Here is a 23,475-nt window from a genome sequence, read left to right on the forward strand (position 1 = left end):
TTCCGTAAAGGCAGATTCTACACTGATGCCCTTTTCACTCTCAATCTTCTGAAAGAAAAATTAAGAGAATTCAGTTTAGAGACCCATATATTATTCATCAGTTATAAAAAGGCTTTGATAAAGTCAATTGTAATAAGCTACTGGAAGTTTTAAGAGATGACAACATTCCCAACCAGTTAATTAAAGCAATTTTCAATATATATAACAATAACCAAATTACAATAAAGATAGCTGCACAAAAATCTGAATCACAGAACATAAATGCAGGTATCGACAAGGATGTAGCCTATCACCAATCCTCTTTAATATCTATATTAACAATATTATTAGAGAGTGGAAGGGAAAAAACCAGTTTTGGCATTCACATAAATGATTACACCAACATTGATACAATTTTAGTCACTGACGATGAGGTTTTAATTGAAGATAACGAAGATTCACTAGAGCAAAGCAGCCTTTTATTAAATGAAATAGCAAAAGCATACAATATGGAAATCTCCACTTCCAAAGCCAGTCGTGGATTAAAGTCTGAGACCCAATTAGAAGCAAAATTTGCATCAACGATGACATTAACAACAGGTTAATAGATTCAAATATCTAGGCTAGCACTTATCCTATGAAAGAGAGAAAGACATGCAACATAAAATAACCAGTTATATACGAATAACAAAAACTATCAATGGATATTCAAACCAAATTTAATAAGCAAGAAAATAAGAATAAGAATCCATAACTCAACAGCAAGACCTATCCTGACATATGGTTCAGAAGCCTAGACCATAACTCAAGCAGATAGAAAAAGACTGATAAGCTCTGGAATGAGATTCATGTGCAAAACAGCTGGATATAATAGATTTTCAAAACAAATAGAGATATTAACAGGCCACTAGGCCTATTACTGGAAAGGAAGAAGAAGAAATAATACAGATATATTGGTAAGCTTTGACATCGCTGTTTACTCCCTTAAATGACACCTTAACACTTGAAAAAAACATTTTCATTCTGATATCTTAGATCTCTTTTCCTTTGCCATCAATTCTGATTATTTTTCTTTTATTTGAAAGAGCAAAATTTACAGCCAGATAGAGGAAACTGCTATGGGTCCCCTCCTCTCATCCCCACTTGCCAGTTTCTACATGGAAAATTTAGGAAAACTAGCCATAGACTCAGACCTTCTATCTTGCAAAGATATGCAGATGATGTGCTCTCTATTTGACCTCATGGCCCAGACACATTAAACTCCCTCTTCAGTCACTTCAATAGTCTGCATCCAAAAATCCAGTTTATGATGGAAAAGGAAAATAACAGTAGTTTACTAGTTTACCCTTCCTTAGACACCTTAGTGACACTCCTTCCGAATGTTAATCTCTCCTTCACTGTATGTAGAAAACCCACTCACAAGCAGCTACATTCACAAACTTTCCCACCACCACCCCTCTCAACAATATTAGATTATGAAAACTCTAACCAATCGAGCCTATAATCTTTGTTCCAGTTGAATTTCTCTTTCAACACAACTCAATCATATATACACACCTTCCTATCCAATGGCTACAGTTCATACAGAATTTTAAAAAAAAATAATCAGTTCTTCCCCCATTCCTCCACCATCCCTTCAGAAGGATTTCAGAAATGCCATCACCTTCCCATACATCTGAGGCAAGTCGGAAAAAAATGCCAGTTCTCTAAAAAAAAAAGTACAACCAATACACAGCTTTTAAGCCCCACCAGAAACTTGTTACCGTTATCCGTTCTACCAAAGATCAGCTTCCTCCTCTCTCATTGCCTGGAGTATATAAAGTACCCCACTCCTGCAAGTTAGCTTACTTCAGACAGACAGGTAGATCAGCCAATATCTGTTTAGATGAACACAAATCTTGCATCTGCAATCAAAACTATGTTCAATGTGGCCTTGCAGACCATGTATTTAATACAACTCACAGGATTTTCTGGAAGAAAACCACCATAGTAAATTTAAAAAGGAAAGACTTTTTGGAATCTACAGCCACTCAGAGGTCCCAGTTGCAATCCTAGGTCGCCTACAAATGTCCTTAGAGGGTGCACAAAGTAGACAGGACTTTTTGTCACCTACGTTAAGTATTGTGTTGTCTTGTGTGTGTGTTACAAGTGTTATTTGTACTCACTGAAGATATCTAAGTGACTGAGACAAAATATTGGAAGCATTAAAATTAGTTTTTAATCCTTTCCTAGTCCTGTCAATACTCCATTAAACCTCCAAAATGATCTCATATACTTCATTGCCATGTAAAATGCATTTCTAACAATATCATGTCATAAAATATACAAACAAACATACATACTTGACTACCTACACAGTCTGTTGTAAGCAAAATACTACCAAAATAATAATTACTGAAATTACTAATATTGGCAAAATAAAACAACTTATCTGAATCAAACATGGAGCACAGCTTCTATCATGTCTGACACCAAATAGGTTACGCCTGATGGAAATTAAAGTGAAATCTTTGTGTTTATTCAGTTTTATGATTTTTTGATGTTTTTCAGGTCATGTATTTAGTGGAGATTTACAAGTGATCATTATTAATAAAATTATTTGTTTTATTCTGTTTATTTATATATATATATATAGTGTTTATTTTATTAATAATGTTATTAATTAACATTATTAATAAAATAAAAGCACTTTTAATTAATTTTTATTTAAATAAAAGAAAAAAAACGGATCCATTATTTTATGCTACTTATACATATTAAACTCAGCATTACCGATTATAATACTAATTTATTTATTCGTATGGAGTTTTCTCCCCCATCCCTATTGGGGCGAGTTGAGCCCCCCATGGGGTTAAGTATTTATGGCTGTAGATCCGTGTGTTCACGGGGCCGGTTTGCCTGCTTGCAGGATGAAAAACCCCAGATAAACTGGGGGAAAAAAATCCTACTGTCCACGCCTAAGACTGGCTAACTTGGCTATGGCTGAGGTAGATCCTTAAGCTCCTCACGTCAGTGACGGTAATCGAACCCAGAACACTCCTTCCCCTGTTCATTTGTGTGTTTCAGTCCATTGATGGATAATGAGTATGACTATTAGCTGCTCACTTAATTAGAGTTCAAAGTAATAAGGTGGTACACCTTATGGCAACTCGTATAAGTAAATATGAACTCTCCATTGCTTCTGCCTTAGTATCGCCACTTCTGGGTCTGGCTCCCACTGACGAGACCTCAAAGGTCAAAACCAGTCTGGGTAGTGGCCCTTCCCTTAATGCATAGCATTATACATCTCTGCAAGGAGATATGCTTTGCATTATGGGAGATTGCCTCAGTCCTGAAGATACTTCAGGCATAAACTTTGTTTATAATAAATTCAGTTTAATCCTTTATCCAAGTGTGAGCAAACAAAGTTTGCACCTGAAAGTATCTTCAGGACTGGGGTAAGGTAGTACAACACTGGGAAACTCATTGGAAAGGTGGAGCAAGCTAACAGCACTCCTAAACTTAATTTAATAAAAAGGTGGCACACCTTTTGGCAATTCCTATAGCTGGAGATGACCTTGCTATTGCTTCTGCCTGGTATCTCCACGCCTGGGCCTGACTCCCACTGAAGAGACCTCAAAAAAGGTCGAAACTAGTCTGGGTAGTGGCCCTTTCCTTAATGCATAACATTATACATATCCGCAGGGATGTGTTTTGCATTATGGGAGATACTGATATAAGAGTGATGTTAGCTTGCTCCACCTTTGCAACGATTTGCCCGGTGTTGTACTACCTTACCCCTGTCCTGAAGATACTTTCAGGCGCAAACTTTGTTTGCTCATGCTTGGATAAAGGATTAAACTAAATTTATTATAGTCTAACCAAGTGAAAAATAAACTTTGAACAAACTTTGTTTGTTTACACTTGGATAAATGATTAAACTAAATTTATTAGAGTTCAAAGGATAGCAAAATCTGATATATATATATATATATATATATATATATATATATATAAGGTCTTAAGGACTCGACTTTTTATTGTCAGCAGTATAAAGTCTATATCTATCTAACACCTCACTTGTTATACAGATTTATTTTATTAAAGATTTTACCTTTAGGCGTCTCCTGCATATGGATCCTAGAGCTGAACCCCGAGTTGGAGAGAGGGTACCATATGTAATAGTGTATGGGCCTCCAGGAGTTCCTCTGATTCAATTAGTTCATCAACCACATGAACTTCTGGAAAATAAAAGCCTCAGAATAAATGCTAATTATTATATTACCCGTGCCATAGTTCCTCCCCTAGAACGTGTATTCTCACTCATTGGTGCTGTTGTCACGAAATGGTAATGCATTTTTTTCTTGAACATATCTTCACATTATAAATTTATTAGTGAACTTTGATTAATGTTTTATTATTATTTTTTTAAATAGTCTGATGTTACATTAGTAGCATAATAAATGCTTTTTATATTCTCTTTCTCTTGATTTTATTGTGGGAATGATGTTTACTTGTAAGTAGATAAGTTTGAACATGACACTCTAGGGAGTGTATGCCACATAATATATGTTGCTTTAGAGACGGTACCTTTCATTGCTGCAATGTAATTCTTTTGCACCAATCCATTAGTAATATCTTGTCAAGTTCACAAAAGAAAAGAGAGACTGCCCAGAGATTTAAGAAGATACCAGATTAACTTCATAATAAGAAATTAAAGTTCATGATATGAATAAACTAAAAAATGCAGCTATAAAAAATTAATATAATACTTTTTATAGATGAATAGATGAAATAGAATAAACAGAAGATAAATCTTTGGGGGGAAAAAAGTAGTCAGGAATTAAAGAAACAGTAACAGTAGAAAAAATATCTGGGCAAAGTAAGAAGATAACCTAGAAAACCCTTGATAACAAATGAGATCTCAGTGATAGATGAGTGAAAGAAGAGGAAAAACAAACTGTATGATAAGTGTAAAGAAGAATGTATTAAGGAATAAAATGACTGTGAAGTGCTGAAAACAAAGGATAAAATGGATGCATTAAAGATTCCAGAACATCAAAAAATATAATGAAAGAAGATAAAACAGATATTGCATGCAAATTAATAAATGAAATAGTACTTCTGATTTTCCTACAGCATTATATGATAAAAGGTCTAAATGATAAGATCTTGACAGGTCTAAAAGATATTGAAAAGAAATGAAGAATAGTATGTTGGACTATCCTGTGGGATTTCCATGTGAATGTAATACACAAAATAGGTGGTTTAAGCAAAGATGAAAGACCTGATATTTTAAAGAGGAGAACAGTAGAAAAGCACCAGCTCAAGATGCTCTAAGAGCAGAACTAAAAATGTAATAAAAGGTTTAAAATGTTGGTGACTATTCATAGCAGTACTTAATGGTATAAACAATACCAAAAGAACAAAAGAAATAATTTATTAAGTCGCTAATATTTTTCTGGTTTTCTAACCCATGTTTAGGTAATGGAATAAAACATCACTGGGAAAGGATTAAAAACACTACTCTTCCAATATTTTGTCTCAGTCACTGAGACATCTTTAGGAATATACAATATAAACGTGTAACAGACATATAAATCAAAATAAAACACATGGACCAAAGAATAATAGAGTTCTAACCAGTTGAGGCACCTGCTGGAGGCTTTGGTATCTTGGAAGATTAATATTTCCCATATTTATGGAAGTTTTGCACATCCATATTTATTCAGAAGCACTAAAATGAGATACCCCAATCTAACTTAAAGTGAGAGAGAGAGAGAGATGACAGTTGTATTCTTCAGGTCATGGCATATGGAAGTGAAACTTGTAATTAGACATAAAAATTGACCAACAAGCTGAGGACTACCCAGCCAAAAAAATGGAAATATTGCTTCTCAGTATTACTCTTAAATAGAAAGCACAATACTTGGGTAAGAGCTCAGACTAAGGCTAGAGACATGATAACATCTATTAAATGATATAAATGACAATAGGCAGGACGTATTGCAAGGTACACTCAAAAATGAAGAGAGGTGATATTTGAATGGTATACTGGAGATGTAAAGAGAACTATAGGAATACCAAAGATGATGGGAGGATGAGATTAAAGAGGGCTGGAATTCAGTGGCATAGATAAGTTCAAAATAGGACTGAATGGAGGACTTTTGGGAAGCTTTTGTCCAGTAGTGAACAGAAAATGACTGATGTGATAATGAGGTAATATTTATTCAAATTAGGCTGAAGGGCAGCTGCAGATTCTAAAAAAACATTCTTATTCGCTTTTAAACGTACTGCAATATGGGACATGGAGTTTTTTCCAGTTGATTCTATCTGTAGTAATCTAAAGCATGGTCTGCAAGACCTGACTGACCATAATCATGATTGCAGATGTATTTGGATAGTGGCTGATCGTCCTGTCTGTCTATAGTAGGCCAACTTGTAGGAAGAGGGAGTTCTCTGTACACTAGGAACTGGGAGTAGGAGGATTTGGGCCTTAACAATGAATAAGGGTAGCATAGCCAGTTAAGTGAGACTTGAAGAGTGTGCAGAGGTATTTTTAAAAAATTCTGCCTATTTTTTCAAATGTGCCTCAGCATAGGAAATGGTGATAGCATTACTAAAAATCCTTTTGAAGAGAAGGATAAATGAAGTCAAGGATTAATTCTTTTTTGATTCTGTGCAAAATGTAGCCAATAGATAGGAAGTTATGGTATATATGACTGAGTTCTGCTGCAAGAGAGAGAGAGATTGGAACATATATTGTATCTCTATTTGTTAAAAAGTTATTATGATATCATGTTATTGAGAGAGGAGATGATGGGAAAGTTTGGATGTATCTACTCTGTGCAAATGATTTTCCTGTATACTATATTGTGGAAGACAGGTTACTATTAGGAAGGTGTGTTGCTAAGATGCCTAGCAAGGTTAGACCATTGTTAGTTTCCATTTCCATCATAAATTGGAATCTTGGATATTGACATTTCAGGTAACAGAGATAATGGTCTAAAGTGTCTGGTCAGTGATGCAAATAGAGAACACACCATCTCTGTCTTGCAACAAAAATAACATGATAACCACAGTAATAACCTATAATGAAAAGCACAGATATTTCATACAGAAGCTAACAGTACATCACAAGCAATTCAAAAACAGGAATGCAAAGTAAATACAACAATCAGTTTACCAATAAAAATGGTTTCTGCATGCTAGAGAAATAATATTTTTTGTATATAAAATGAGAATCTCCAAAACTTTGGGAAAAGTGGGGGAGACAATCATTCCAATTAAAGTCAGGTCAGTAAAAGAACTTCATAGCTTTCTTTGAAAAGCTGTTCATATTTAAAATTGCTTCTATGGAGAAGACAAGCTTCGTCTCCAGATCATACTTTTGAAGTTTCAAGTATTCAGTGTAGTACTGATGTTCATTAATAAATTTTTTTTCCCACAGAACAGCCTGTCTGCCTCTAAATTACATTCACAAAGGAACATCAACTAAAGATAGAGGTGGCAGTTTGTCTTTTGTAGATGGTAACAGATGAGAAATTTTGTTGATGGGAAAATATGTGGAATTAAGGTAAAAATTCTTCAGAATTCTACCAATAGCTTCAGAGATGCCAGAAATATGAGATTGGTCTAGCAAAGAATCCTTATGTGTTGGAATATCATCATCAAATTCCTGACATGAACTCTCAAGGGATGTATAGGATAAGATAGTACTACATGAAAAACTTAATCATTATTAACTTCCTATCTACTTTCCTCCACATCAGTCTGTTACCTGTCAAGACTCCAAAATCATCATCAGATCTTATATTTCTGTCTTTTGAGGCACTTTTTACTGTATCAATCCACCTATATCTAGGTCTTCTTCTGGGGCTTTTTCCTGCCAACCTGGCAGAGAACACCTTTTTTTGCTAATCTTTCCTTCCTGTCCCATTCTGTTTAAGTGACCATACCACCTGGATTAGCTCTGCTAACACATTCCTAGATGCAAACAATGTCAAGTTCTTTCCTAATATCCTCGTTTTTAATATGGTATTGCTATTGATGCCATCTGTTCATGCCCCTAATCTTTCTCAGGACTGTCATATCTGTCTTCTCTAGTCTTTGGTCAAGTGTTTCTTTTCCTCCTCCTTCATCCCTACAACTGCTGTACTGTGGAACAGTCCCCTCCTCCCGCTGTTTCCCAAAGAATACAATTTACAGTGATATAAATCAAATGTAAAAAAGTTCCTCCTTTCTCAACCCACTACCCATACACTATAGGTTGATCAACCAATCTTGTGTATGGGTGCAACATGTAAAAAAAAAAAGTGTTTAATTTCTAACCCAGCTCTCAGATCATCAGTAAAATTAGTCTGAACTGTTTTGTATACAGCTAATTTAATGTTTTGACTAATTTTTCTCTTATTCCATATAAATTTATTCAGTTGACTTCCTGCCATACCAGCTTTATTGATTCTGTTGTCTATTTCCATATTTAATTTACCATCTTAACTAAAAATCATGTCTAAGTAGCTGAAATGTTTTACTTGTTCTATATGTTCTCCATTCACAATATAGTTGATATTTTCAAAGCTTCTGCCTATTTTCATTGTCTTTGTCTCGTTATTGCTGACCTTCATATCAAATCTATTACAAGAGTTATTCAATTTAGTCAGGGAACCTTAAAGACTTGTACTGTATTTATTTAGAAATATAACATCATCTGCATAAAGTAAAGAGCTGACATTAACATCTCCAATTTTGATATCAGGTTTAATACCATTTTCCTTCATAATGTGATCCATATAGATAATGAATAACAGAGGGGATAATGTACATCCTTGTCTGACACCAGATTTAACATTAAGCCATCTTCTTCTGCCTCCAATTCTAGTTGCTGACTTACAACTCAAATAAAGACTAAGTATTGCTTGGTAAAATACAATAAACAGGCTAAGTGGAGATGGGCTGGCCATATTGCCAGATGCAGTGATGGGAGATGGACTAGAAAAACAACAGAGTGGAGACTAATGGGTGGAGGAAGACCGAGAGGAAAGTGGAGGGATGAACTGGAACAAATTGCAGGAGTGAAATGGATGGGAGAGGCAGAAAACCGAGCGATCTGGAAAATCATGGGGGGAGACTTTCGTCCAGCAGTGGACAGAACCAAAAGGTTGAAGAAGAGAAGAAGATTGCTTGATATAATGCTCCATTGACACCATACAACTGTAGCGTTTTGAATAGCTTTTCTCTTGGCACCTTGTCATATGCCTTTTCCAGATTGACTAAACTTAAATACAGATCTTTGTTATATTCCCATGATTTCTCAACTATTTTGTTGTAAAGTAAAAATCTAATCCTGAAAGCCTCTATTTGGCCTGAATCCAGCTTGTTCTTCACCAAATTTCCCTTCCACAATCCTTCTCAACCATTTCTGAAGTATACTTGCCTAAATCTTACTGGGAACACTCAGTAGAGAAATACTTCTGTAATTCTCACATTGAGTTTTATTTCCCTTTTTATATATTGGTGTTATGAGAGCGCTACTTCAGTCATCTGGAATTTGTCCCTCTTGATTTGTGCCTTAGCCTTTTGATGGTTTTTTTTCCTACTTCAAGTATAGATATGGATTCCTGATTGCATGCCTGTTGAATGTTTTTTACCACTGTGCTGCCACTGCTTGTTTCATTTAGCAATTTTTCAAAGTAATTACCCCATACATCAAGGATAGCTTTTTCTCCACTTTTCATGTCACCTTTATCATCTCTATTTTACAATTCCTTTTACAACACTCTTTCCTCCATTTTTGAGCTTCTTCAACAACCTCCAGCATATCTTGCAACCTTCTTGATATTTATTTTCTATATTCTTGCCATAGTCTTCTCATGACTTTTGTTTAGCTAGTTTTACACAGTGGTTAGCTTCAATACATGTGTCTCTGTATTCTTTAAGAGCACAAGCTGACTTATTTGCCAGGAACATTTGATATACTTTCTTCTTCTTAACTTCCTGTTTCCACCATGGAGTTCTGATTTTTTTTTTCCCCTTACAGACATCCTCACCACATGCCTCTCTGGTGAATCATTCAATGTTTTCTTCAGGATTTGCAATTGAATCTCGAAGGTTTGGTTCCTGTTCTCAAACTCTTTCATTTTTTCTTGGATAATGTTTGTGTATTTTAGTCTACAGTTCACGTCTGAGAGTTGCTCAAATTTTATTCACTTTAAAATTTTCTTCTTTTCAGTATGAAATTCAATTTTATCCTGCTCAAGACTGGTAGTCAATCCAATTTCAAATCCTCTGTACACTCTCGTGCACCAGCGAGAAAACATTCCTATCAACAATAACATAGTGAGTGAAACTTTTCTATTCCTAGCTTCTTCTCTCCATGTGAATTTGTGTACATTTTTATGTTGGAACATTGTTATTGGAAGTTTTTTTACTTAGTTATAGTATAAATTAAAGATACAAGAAATGATATATTATATACTTGGTTTAATCCTTTATCCAAGTGTAAGCAAACAAAGTTTGCACCTGAAGTATTTTCAGGCACTGGGGCAACTCGTATAAGGAAGCTAAGACTTCACATCACTTGCCTTAGCATCCCATAATGCAAAGCACATCTCCTTGCAGACATAATGATACTAAGGTTGAAGTAATGCTATTACTTCATTAAAGATACAAGAAATGATATATTATATACTTGGTTTAATCCTTTATCCAAGTGTAAGCAAACAAAGTTTGCACCTGAAGTATTTTCAGGCACTGGGGCAACTCGTATAAGGAAGCTAAGACTTCACATCACTTGCCTTAGCATCCCATAATGCAAAGCACATCTCCTTGCAGACATAATGATACTAAGGTTGAAGTAATGCAGAAGTCATATTTTTATATATGAGTAGCCAAAAGGTGTCACACGTTATTATTAAATACTCTGGATTAAAGAAAGTTGTTGGAAGTTTTTCCGCTTGGTTATACTATAAATTAAATAATCCAAGAAATTATATACTTTGTTTTTATACATTATGTACAATTATATACATTATGGGATACTAGGGCAAATGATGTGAAGTCATTAGCTTCTATATATGAGTTGCCCCAGTCCTGAAAATACTTCAGGCACAAACTTTGTCTGCTTACACTTAGATAAAGGATTAAACCAAGTATATAATTTCTTGGTATCTTTAATTTATAACATTGTGTTATGTTTCAGTAAGGAAATACCATGTGTAGACATATTTAAATAAAATTATAATAACGGAATTAACTCGTAAAATATTAATTATTAGTAGAATTTTGATTTAAAAAGTACTATTTCCCACAAAGGGGATAGATGTAGCCCATCGGATCTGTTTAAATTAGGAGAGTGAAGTAAAGTTTCACGTTTCTTTATAAAGCTGTTCCTTGAGGAACCAACTTTTGTGAAGGACTCTTTTCTTATTCCAATGAACTCTATGTCTAGTGTTGATAGCATGCTCTGCAAGTCCCAGACTGTTCAGGTTCAAGGTATTGAATATAAGATTTGTGTTCTTCTAGTCGATTAAAAGTGGATCTTCCTGTTTGTCTAAAATAAGATAATCCACAAGATTCTGTTCTTATCCCAGAGCAAGGAATCTGGTAGCACCTGGATAACTGAAATGTGGAAGCTTGTTCTTTGGAGAAGTGAGAAAGGTGGAGATTTTTCTGATGGGTTGAAAGGCAATAAAAATATTGAGTGGTTTTAAAACTTTTGCTATGTGTTCACTAATGCCTTGTACATAAGGGATAGGAATATGCATTATTTCTTCTGTATTTGAAAAGGAAGAGATACCCAAACTGCTCAAAGCTATTTTGGTGAAAGAATTCTTATAACCATTAGATATTTCAACATTTCACCCAGACCTACTCTTTTTTTTTTTCAGATATGTAGATGACATTTTTGCTATCTGGAATAGCTCTTCTGATGAATTACAACAGTTTCTCTCTAAATTAAATGCTCTTCATCCAAGGATTCAGTTCACCCTAGAAGAAGAAGTAAATAAGCAGTTGGCCTTTTTAGTTCTTTTAAATCTTTGCCAACCAGATGGTAACCTACAATTCTCAGTTTATAGGAAGAAGACTCATACAGGCCATTATATCCATGCTGAATCTCATCACCATCCCAGTGAAAAGGCGGGGAACTATTAAAACACTGGTTCGTCGGACCCACTCCTTATGTTCTTCAGGTGAACTATTACAGAAAGAATTGCAATATATTATTTCCACTTTTTTATCTAATGGTTATAAGAATTCTTTCATCAGAAGAGCTTTGAGCAGTTTGGGTATCTCTTCCTCTTCAAATACAGAAGAAATAACTTGTTCCTATCCCTTATGTACAAGGCATTAATGAATGCATAACAAAAGTTTTAAAACCACTAAATATTTTTGTTGCCTTTCAACCCATCAGAAAAATCTTCACCTTTCTCACTTCTCCAAAGGACAAGCTTTCACATCTCAGTTATCTAGGTGTCTACCAGATTCCTTGCTCTTGTGGGTTATCTTATTTCAGATAAACAGGAAGATCTGTTTTTATTTGGCTAGAAGAACACAAATCTTATATTCAATACCGTGAACCTGAACAGTCTGGACGTGCAGAGCATGCCATCAACACTAGACATAGAGTTCATTAGAACAAGACAAGAGTCCTTCACAAAAATCGATTCCTCATGAAACAGCTTTATTTATAAAGAAATTTGTGAAACTTTACTTCACTCTCCTAACTTAAACAGATCCGATGGTCTACATCTATTCCTTTTGTGGGAGATAGTACGTTTTAAATCAGCTAATCTTTCCTAACTTTTTAATTGTATATATACGTATATATTTTTTATTTATTTATCTGTGTTTTTTAATAAGTTAGGAAATTTAATGACCTGTTTTTGCTATCTTACATTAGCTACTTAGGCGGCACCTTTTGGAATTGTCAGTTATTGTTTAATTAGCTTTTTACATGTACTGAAGATGCCTGTCAAACTCAGGTGAAAATTCTACTAGTAATTAATATTTTACGTGAGTTAATTCCATTATTATAATTTTATTTAAACATTGTGTTTAATAACCAGTCCATCTCCTGAGCAGAAATACAATATATTTGCCATTATTATTAGCTTTGTTCTTTTCTCCAAATTTTCCCAAAATATTTTTGTATGTCTGGCATTCATTTCCTACTCTGCTATTTAGATCCCCAACAAGGATCAACTTTTCCTTTTTCATTGTGTCAGTTTTTTTCTCTAAAGCCTCAAAAAATTCCTCTACTTCTACCTTAGTAGAACCTTGTGTGGGACTATAGGCACAAATAAGTCTCATTGTCTAGTTCCCCATTCTGATATTTGCCCACATCACTTTACTTGATACTGCCTGCCATTTAAGAAGATTAGCCTCATATTTAGTGTTGAATACTATGGCTACTCCTTCTTTTCCTTGATTGTTATTGCCTGAAAACATTTTGTATTTATTGCTTAGAAAAATCTTACCAGTTTTGGCTTTTTTGTTTCAGTCACCCCTATTATGTTGATCTGGTACTTATCCAATTCCTCAGCTAGCTCCATTTCTTTGCCTTTCAGGCTTCTTATGTTGTATAGTACCGATCTTAAACTCTAGCGATGTTGAGTTGGAGTGTGTTTCACAATTTGTTCCAGTAGCTGACTTTTCGCTGTTCGCCCTGGTTCCCTGGCGAAAACAATGGGGCCTTGTTTAACCAGGCGACACCCCAGGCAGCATGAAATTTTGTCATGTTGTACCATCATTTTATATTGTGGTTTAAGCCAGTAAGAATACAATTTAGTCAGCTAAATCCCAAATTGTCAGCCCATCCTCATTCATTCAGTATCCAGGTAGATACCTAACGTGCTCCATGAGAAGGTGAGGATCGGACATTAGGTCAGAAGCCCTGGTCAGTTCACCGCATTCCTTTAAAGGCTACATCATGGAAGTCTCCTCTCAGTCATACAGCTTGAGGATTGTAACCATTTAATTCCATTAAAGTTTTGATAGTGAGAAGTTCTTGTTGTAAACATGAGGAAGAAGAGCAAACAATACATGCTCTGTTAATTAATGACTTGACAACACCGATATTTTTGGGAGGTGTGATGAGCAGATTTTTGATATATATGTATATATATATATATATATCTGCCAGTAAAGGTAGCTTTCCAATAAACACTGGTTAACAAAGTACCAGAGGCTGTACAAGTAAGAGGAATGTCCAAGAATGGTAAACTATCAACATTTTCTTTTTCTTTGGTGTGAATAGAATACATGGGTGAAGGCTATTGATGTGATTTAGGATGGTGATAAGTTCGCTTTCAGAATGGGGGCAAGCAGCAAAAATGCCATCAACAGAGCAAAACCCAAAGAGAAGATTTGGAATGAATGGGTGAAAACAAGGTATCTTTCAGATGATTCAAAAAATAGTTTACCAAAGAGGTAAACTATTTTTTGAATAGTTTACCTCTACCCATAGCTGTGCTGTCGGTCTGATTACAGATCTTGTTTTTCCAGCTGAAATATCTTGATTGTATAACAAATTCAAAAATCTTCATAACACTATGAGGGAAATCATCAGATAGAAAACTAATCATGTCATTCACTAGAATGTTGCTAAATAAAGAAAAACAATGTCAAAACTGACTAAAATATTGGACTCTCATGTTTCACTATCCTTGATTTTTGTTTCGAGAAAATGTGTGGGAAACTTGATGAATGATATGGATACAAATGTCAGATATTTAAGTTTCTGACATTGTTTCTCTATTTACCAGCATTCTGTTGTTTGACACTATTGATTTTCTATATGATGATTTTCCTCCTGATTAAGTACTATATCCTATAACAGTAGCCTGTGTGTGTTCACTGGGTCGGTTTGCCCTTGTGGGATGAAAAAGCCCTAGATAAACTTGGGGGGGAAGGACCTGCTGTCCACGCCCAAGACCAGCTAACTTGGCTATGGCTGAGAAAGATCCTTAAGCTCCCCACGTCATTGATGGGAATCAAACCTGGGACCCCCCCCCCCCTCCCAGGCACATGGTTGCAAAGTGCATAGCCACTAGACTAACCATGCAGACCGTGATACAGATGTAATAATAATGTAGTTTCAATACAGGTAGTGACCACAGATTAGCAGATCAAACATTGTTATCAGCAAAAGATGTAAAAGACCTTCTATTAATTTACCAAATCTTGGGGGGGGGGGAGCTCTTCCAGAAAGAGAGAGAGAAGAAGAGTTTTATAATATTGATATGAATGAAGACCTGGATAAAAACTATCAAATAATAACTGAGACCCCACTAAATAATGCCAAAGAGATTGGTGGAATTAACCAAAAGAAGGATGAAAGAAAATTGTCTGATGAAACCCTAAACCTTCTCAGAAGAGATCTAGACATGAGAAGTAGAATAGAATTCTCAGAGCTATCTAAAACAATAAGAAAAAGGATGACACAAGAAATTAGAAGCTTCAGAACAAGGAGAATTAGAATTACAATAGAAAACAGTAAACAGTATTAGTCTAAAAGGAGTGAGTAGAGAGTTGTCCATAGGCTAAAATAAATTAATAATCCTTAAAGATGAAAGTGGAGTACTAATTAAAGGTAAAGAACAAATCATAAAAAGAATAGAATCCTTTTATGCAAAGTTGTATGATGATTTCTAAGGCTTAAACCAATATGAAAACAAAAATGTAATATCCCAGATGGAAGAAGAAATATGCCCTGATGTTTTAAAAGAAGAAATCCAATATGCAATGGGTAGCATGAGTAATGGAAAGACATCAGATAAAGATGAGTTACCAGTAGAAGTTCTGAAAGCAGGTAGTGTACCAGTCTGTGTTATGTAAAATTTATACATCATGATTAAGACAGAAGAGCATACCAAAGAGTTGGAACAATGCTATCAATCCTTGTTATAGTTTTTAAAAAGGGAGACAAAGAAGATATTAAAAATTACTGCCCTGTCAGCCTCCTTTCAACAATATGCAAAATTTTTACAAAAATTATTAGCAACAATATAAAACAGTCTAGATTTTTGCCACCCTCAGAACAAGCGGGATGCAAAAAAAAAAAATTACAGCACCATTGATTCTATTTATGTAATAAGACAAATGAATATGAAAAACTCTTAGGTCCAGCATTTATTGATTTTGAAATGCATTTGATTCAATCTCAACATTAGCTATTTCAGAAGCTATTAAAAATCAAGGAATTAAAAAAAACTTACATTGATATATATATATATATATATATATATATGTATGTATGTATGTATATCAGTGGCGTCGTGTGCCCATTTCGGTTGGGTGTGCGGTCATGTGGGTTATACAACACATGCTACAAATTTCACATCAATTTGACCGTGTGCTGATGTAATTACACTGGCCAACAAAAAAAAATTTTTTTTCTGCTGATTATGATCTGACACTTGTTTTTTACTAATTTGGGTGCGTTGATTTCAAATATCAAACCCATTTTTCTCTATCACGTCAGGTTTTTCCTCTATGGCATTTTCTTTTTGCTAATTTGTAAGTTTTTGATAGTTTTAAGGAGGCAGTATTATTTAGAGGATCAAAAAAATCGATTTTTTAATATTATTTTCTGAAAGTATGTACTTTTAAAAATCTGTTCCTAACTTTTTATCAAGAAATTCGAAAAATTCCCGAAGATATAGCCTATTATTCAAAGCGGTGCGCAGATCAGAATAATCGCCGTGCTCACCGCTCTCGCTTGTTAGTAAACAAATAAATGCGTAAGAACCTGCAATGGCACGTACTGGCGCTTTGAATGCGAGAGAGGCCAATAACCGACCTAATACATTTAAGTGATGAAAAGTAGGTGATGACAACTGCCTAAAACAAATGAATGCTATATGCGTCATAGCGGACAAAGAACGATCGAAATCAGTCAATCGTTAATCGATCGTGAAAGTATGATGAGCACTTATAACGTTTCAATAAAGTCTCTGGTTTTTTTTTTTTTTTTTTTGTCTTGTTAATTGCATGTTAGTCGGCAGTGAAGAAAATACATCATGTCTACTACTCGAAATTGTGTCAATAGTGTAGATTCCTTCTGCTACATTTGTGGCAACTTTACTGTTCCCAGTCAAAGGACAAATATCACTGATTTCGTTAAGAAAGTGTACTTTGCATACTTTGACGTAAAAATTGCAGATCAGGACAAGTCATGGGCTCCAAATAAAGTGTGTAAATCGTGTTTAGAAAATTTACGACAGTGGAGCAAGGGAAAACACCAAAAATTAGCTTTTGGCATTCCAATGATTTGGCGTGAACCGAAAAATCACGTAGATGATTGCTATTTTTGTTTAGTTCAGACTTCTGGTTAAAATAAGAAGAATAAGAAAAAAATTGTGTATCCAAATCTCGACTCAGCAATTCGGCCAGTTGCTCATTCCAATGAAATAGCCGTGCCAATTTATAAAGGACCTCCTTTACTTGAGAACGAGCATGATCGGGATATGCCAGATGTTCTTGAGGAGCAAGACCCGGATGTTGATTTAGACAATGAAAATTTAATTTCTAGTTCTGGACCGCAACGTTTTACTCAAGCAGAATTGAATGACTTAGTAAGAGATTTGGGCCTATCAAAGGAATCATCGAAATTGTTAGCTTCAAGATTAAATGAAAAAAACTTACTGGAGCAAGATACGAAGATAACTTTTTATCGTAGCAGGGAAAGTAATCTTGTACAATATTTTAAACACGAGTGTGGGTTTGTTTACTGTAACAATGTGTCAGGTTTACTAACTGAAATGAGTGTTGTACAATATCATCCAAATGAGTGGCGTTTATTTATCAACAGTTCAAGCAGAAGTCTCACGTGTGTCTTACTACACAATGGGAATGTATATGGCTCAATTCCTATGGCTATTCAGTCCACTTAAAGGAAACATATGAGGACATTAAAAAGATTCTGAAGTTATTAAAATATGCAGACCATAACTGGATCATCGGTGTGGATCTTAATATGGTGAACTTTTTACTTTCAAAGAGGATATACAAAGTTTCCATGTTTTCTATACTTCTGGGATAGTCGAGCTAGAAACCAACACTGGAGTCAGAAACATTGGCCTCTTAGAATATCCTTAAATGTTGGAGAACAGAATGTTATAAATCAACCTTTAATCGACAGAGAAAAAAATCATTTTTCCACCTCTATACATCAAACTAGGTCTTATGAAGCGGTATGTTAAAGCTTTAGATTTACAAGGTGACTGTTTCCAATACATATGTGAAAAATTTCCACAACTTAGTTATGAAAAAATTAAAGCCGGTGTATTTGATGGACCGCAAATTAGAACTTTAATGAGTGACCCAAATTTCATCAACTCTATGAACGAAATTGAGAAAGAGGCCTGGACTTCATTTACGATGGTTGCGAATAATTTTCTTGGAAACAAAAAAGCGTGCAATTACAAAGATCTAGTGGAAACAATGCTTGAAAATTTCCAGTGCCGAGGTTGCAACATGAGCATAAAGCTTCATTTCCTATACAGTCATCTTGATAGATTTCCCGAGAATTTAGGTGCTGTAAGCGATGAACAAGGCGAAAGATTTCATCAAGACTTAAAAACTATGGAAGACCGGTACCAAGGAAGATGGGATTCGCACATGATGGCCGACTACTGTTTGAATATTCAAAGGGATTGCCAAAACAGAACACACAGCAGAAATTGCTACAAACAAAAATTTATTCCCTGAAGCGCATGTGTAAGTAAAATTGTTATTTTTTTATAAATATTCTTGTAATTTTTAAGGAATATTGTTAAGTAGTTATGTATCTAATTATCGGCCTCTCTCACATTCAAAGCGCCAGTATGTGCCGTTGCAGGTTCTTATGCATTTATTCGTTTACTAACAAGCAAGAGCGGTGAGCGCTCCGATTCTGATCTGCGCACCGTTTTGAATAATAGGCGCTGTATCTTCGGGAATTTTTCGAATTTCTTGATAAAAAGTTAGGAACAGATTTTTAAAAGTACATACTTTCAGAAAATAATATTAAAAAATCGATTTTTTTGATCCTCTAAATAGTACTGCCTCCTTAAAACTATCAAAAACTTACAAATTAGCAAAAAGAAAGTGCCATAGAAAAAAAACCTGACGTGATAGAGAAAAATGGGTTTGATATTTGAAATCAGCACACCCAAATTAGTAAAAAAACAAGTCTCATATAAAAGTCAGCAAAAATTGTGTTGGACTGTGTTATTTATCGATATAAACTATAAATACAGTACATTATTTTCATTTTACATTGATTTTAATGATCTTTAATTCTTGGGGAAAAAAAAGTATTCAGAATTAATACAGTTTTAGCACAATTTCATATATAAAAAAAATTGACTGGCATATTTTATTAAATATCAACTAATTAATTAATCCCAAAATCCTAAATTAAATTATTTCAGTTTAAAAGCAGAAATATCATAAAACTAACAAGTAAAATAATATTAAATTATATACACTTACCTTTTTAAAAATGTATTTTTCTGTTTAAATTTGTTTCACTATAAATTTACAATTTACACTTTACTCAGTGATTCACTAGACACAGAGGGCAAACAAACTGGTCTCGCTGTTCACGAATCAGAAAAAGATGTACCAAAAACCGGAACATGTGTTTTATTGCTGCAATAAAACGTATTCTATGGCTATCCCGCCATGGGCCAAAACAGGCCAACTCATAATATAATTTTAAGACAGATAAAGCTTACATATAAGATTATGAGACATAAGGTTACATATCTCAATCACTTTTACAATTATAATTTGTGGAATTTTTTACTTGACCTGGGGGGGGAGTTCCCCATTACCCCCTCCCTCTGCAGGTGCCCATGACCATATGATTGCATTTTTATCGATATATGAAAGTTTTGAGAGTGCATAGCACATCAGTGCTCATCTTAATTGGTCCAATGCAATTAATTGCAGGATAACTTTGAATACTTCTGTATAGATTGGGGGAACAATCTTTTTAAGATTTATTAGAAAACAACAATGAATGAGAATGCTATAGTTGATTGGTATATTTGAAATACTCAAAGATGAAAATATGTGAACCATCATTTATAAAACATGTTAGAATAGGAAATGAAAAGAAAGGATAAATGTGAGTAGAAATACTTTCATTAATAGTAAACAAATTATTAATAATTAACATTTTTGATATGTGTGTCCTATAAGTTGCTGAGTAGAGCGAATACCACGATCCTATAAAGTCTAGACATGATTAAGTGAATTTATGATGGCATAATTAAAAAAAAAACTTACAAGGAGACAGAGAATGGCAGGAATAAATGTCATTTGATAGAGCAGCAAATCATCTCGTAAAATTTGTTGCCCATGTTATGTGTATTTCTCTGGTTTGTGTATATTTCGCTCCATTTTCCAAGAAATTTCTTTTGTTTACTGAAACTCAGTATAAATAACATCTGATCATTATCGGAATTATCCACACTTTCGAGAATCCTACATTCGTCAGGATTTTTTTTTTTTTTTTTTTTTTTTTTTTTTTTTTTAGTAGCAGTGGTTCTTCTGTCTTATCAATCTCACATATGCTGGTATTTTGTTGTAGATCAACGACATCTTATAATACACAGAATATTCATTTTTATTCAGGAATAGATATTTTCTTACTGTCTGTTGTTTCCGAAGACTAAAGTTCCAGAAAACGTGTAACAGCTGTTTGTAATAAAGCCATCGGATATTTAATCGCTCAACTCATGACAAGTGACAACATTCAATTGGATCACTAGGTGCTGGGTAAGCTCAAAATTTTAGCTCACCCAGCCCCACCTTCTCAGGGTTTAAAAATATTAGAAAGCTAAGAGTTTGACTATATGTATAACGTTTTGTGTAACTATAGCACATATAAAAGCGTGAGCTACTCAGAGCAACTGATTTCTTTACTGCTCTGAATCAGTAACGCCTTTGGCAATACGCAGCCTGGCCAAAGATTATTAGGATCTCTGAGACATGGTTGATGGAGGATGATATAATAACAGGAATTGAAGTAACAGAGTGCAGCATTTTTCGGCAGGATGGGAAAGGAAAACGTGGTGGTGGAGTACTGCTTATGATAAGTGATGACTTATGTCCTCTAAGAGTGGAGGCTTTGGAAGGCAGTGACACTAACTTGAAAGCATATGGTGTGAGGTAGAGGTGGGCAAGACAGGATATTTAGTGGGATGTTGTTACAAGCCAAGGAGCACAGAGGGTGGGGGCCAGGAGATGTTTAGACAGTTGAGCTTGGCAAGTGCAAGAAGAATGATTGTTATAGGATATTTTAATACAGCAGTATAAATTGGGGAGAGGAAGATGCATGTAACAATAAGGGAATGGAATTTCTAGAATTCTTGAGGGACAAATGTCTTGGGCAATATGTAATAGAAGAAACAAGAGATTCAAAAGTTTTGGATTTGGTTATAGCATCAGAAGAGCTGATAATAAGTGAGATGACATCTCTCCCACCAGTTGGAGAGAGAGTGACCATGTGGTTTTGACTTGGAAGATGAATAGACATGCAGGTATATCAAAGAAAAGGGAATGTATGTGGAATTATAAAGCAGATGATTATAATAGTCTTAGGTATCAACTAGGGGCATTTCCATGGAGAGCAGAATTGGAAGGCCAGGATATCATTAGTGCATGAGAAATTGTGAAGGAATATTTGTTAGCAGCAATAGTAAGCTATATTCCACGAGTGAAGAAACGGACACAATTTTGTGTAAAGTGGATGATAAACAATATCAAACAGGAACTGCAGTTGAAAAAGAGATTATGGAAGAGATATAAGGAGAGGGGGTGGAGGGCAGATACTCGAAGAATATAAGACGTAGGCCAGGAGAGTGACCAGTATGATGAGGAAGGCAAAACTGGAATATGAGATGAGATTGGCACTAAGATCCAAAGAAAATCCTAGGGAATTTTTCAGCTATGTGGCCAGTAGGAGGAGAAATGATTGTGGAAGAATGACATTGTGGGATAAAAATGGGAATAGTGACTGATGCAGAGGACATAGTGGAATACCATTCAGTTTTTCATTGTATTTCTGGATTGTATTTCACCAAGGGTTTTGAGAGGAATGTGCTAAAGAACTGACAGTTCCGTTGACCTGGCTCTTCAATAAAAGTCTGGCTGCGGGAAAGATACCCAAGGAATGGAAGGAAGGTAAGATAGTGCCACTGCACAAGGGCAGTAGCAGACTGGAGGTGTTTAATTATAGACCAGTTTGTGTGTCATCAGTAGTTGTTAAGGTCTTGGAGAAATTAGTGAGGGACTATATACAGTGTTGGGCAAATGAGTGTAATGTTATCTGTGAGAATCAACATGGATTTGTTAAGGGATGCTCTTGCTTTAGTAATATGATTGCCTTTTATAATAAAGTGACAAGTGCAGTTGATGAGTGAAAGGCATATACTGCCATTTTTTTTTGGATTTTGCAAAGCCGTTTGACAGGGTGCTACATGATAAGCTGATATTTAAGTTGCAGCACATGGATTTAAATGTCGGGTTAGTCAAATGGATTCAGGATTGGCTGTCTGATAGGTATCAGAGAGCTATTGCCCCACCTTGTGTATGGTGGGGCAATATCAAGAAAGCAGAAGGTTACAAGTGGGGTTCCACAGGGCTCAGTACTTGGACCTGTATTGTTCAACTTTTATATCAATGGCATTGTCAATGGATTGCAAGGGAATATTCAGTTGTTTGCAGGTGATGTGAATCCGGAAAGGGTTATCAGTAATAGTGCAGATGTGGCAGCCCTGCAAGAGGATTTGAATAAACTAGACAGATTGGCAAATGAACGTGGTGTTGGTTTAATGCAGTTTGGGATCCATCGATGGGAGAATGCATACTCGATTGGAGGAATTATACTGGAGGAAGTAGGGGAGACAAGAGATCTGGGGGTGATGATTGATAGAAAACTGAAATTCAGGGAGCATGCAAAGGACCATGCAATCCTCTGGGTTACTTTCACCATTACCATGGTGAAGGTAACCCAGAGGATTGCTGCGATACTGAGAAGGACGCTGACTTGCAGAAATAAAAGAGTTATCATTCCATTGTATAAGATCCTGATCAGACCACACTATTGTTCTCAAATTTGGTCTCCAGGATTTGAAGGGGATAAATTAACTATGGAAAGGGTACAGAGGCAGATAACAAAGATGGTTTCAGGACTGTACAATGTCAGTTACAAGGATCAACTGATGGAATGTGGACGGCAGAGTTTGGTGGATAGAAGAAGAAAGAGGTGATATGATCGAGACTTTTAAACTGTTGAGAGGCAGTTACAGGGTAGGCAATGGGGAGTTCTTTCACTTGGTGGAACGGCAGGAAGGAGCGATGACAAGGAGGGCCATCCCCAGAAGTTATGAAAGGAAGCTGTGAGCAAGAGGGTGAGGAGTGGTTTCTTTGCATGGAGGATGGTTGAACTGTGAATTGCCTATGAGAGTGGTTAGAGCAAGAATGGTCAATGAATTCGAGGAGTGGTATGATAAACTTTGTTAC

General features: G+C 35.2%; 1 protein-coding gene across 1 annotated transcript in view; it reads left to right on the top strand.

Moving 5' to 3' along the window:
• Positions 1-23,475, top strand: part of LOC150096146 (uncharacterized) — a 283,232-nt gene that overhangs the window by 210,325 nt on the left and 49,432 nt on the right. The window contains exon 20 of the mRNA XM_090409625.1: positions 4,079-4,306. Within this exon, the coding sequence (XP_090265751.1) occupies positions 4,079-4,306 (228 nt within the window). The remainder of the gene's footprint in view (positions 1-4,078; positions 4,307-23,475) is intronic.

This window comes from Typopeltis vanoorti, chromosome 19, assembly GCF_054136105.1.
Source record: "Typopeltis vanoorti isolate ZY-2024b chromosome 19, IOZ_Tvanoo_1.0, whole genome shotgun sequence".
Classification (NCBI taxonomy): domain Eukaryota; kingdom Metazoa; phylum Arthropoda; class Arachnida; order Uropygi; family Thelyphonidae; genus Typopeltis; species Typopeltis vanoorti.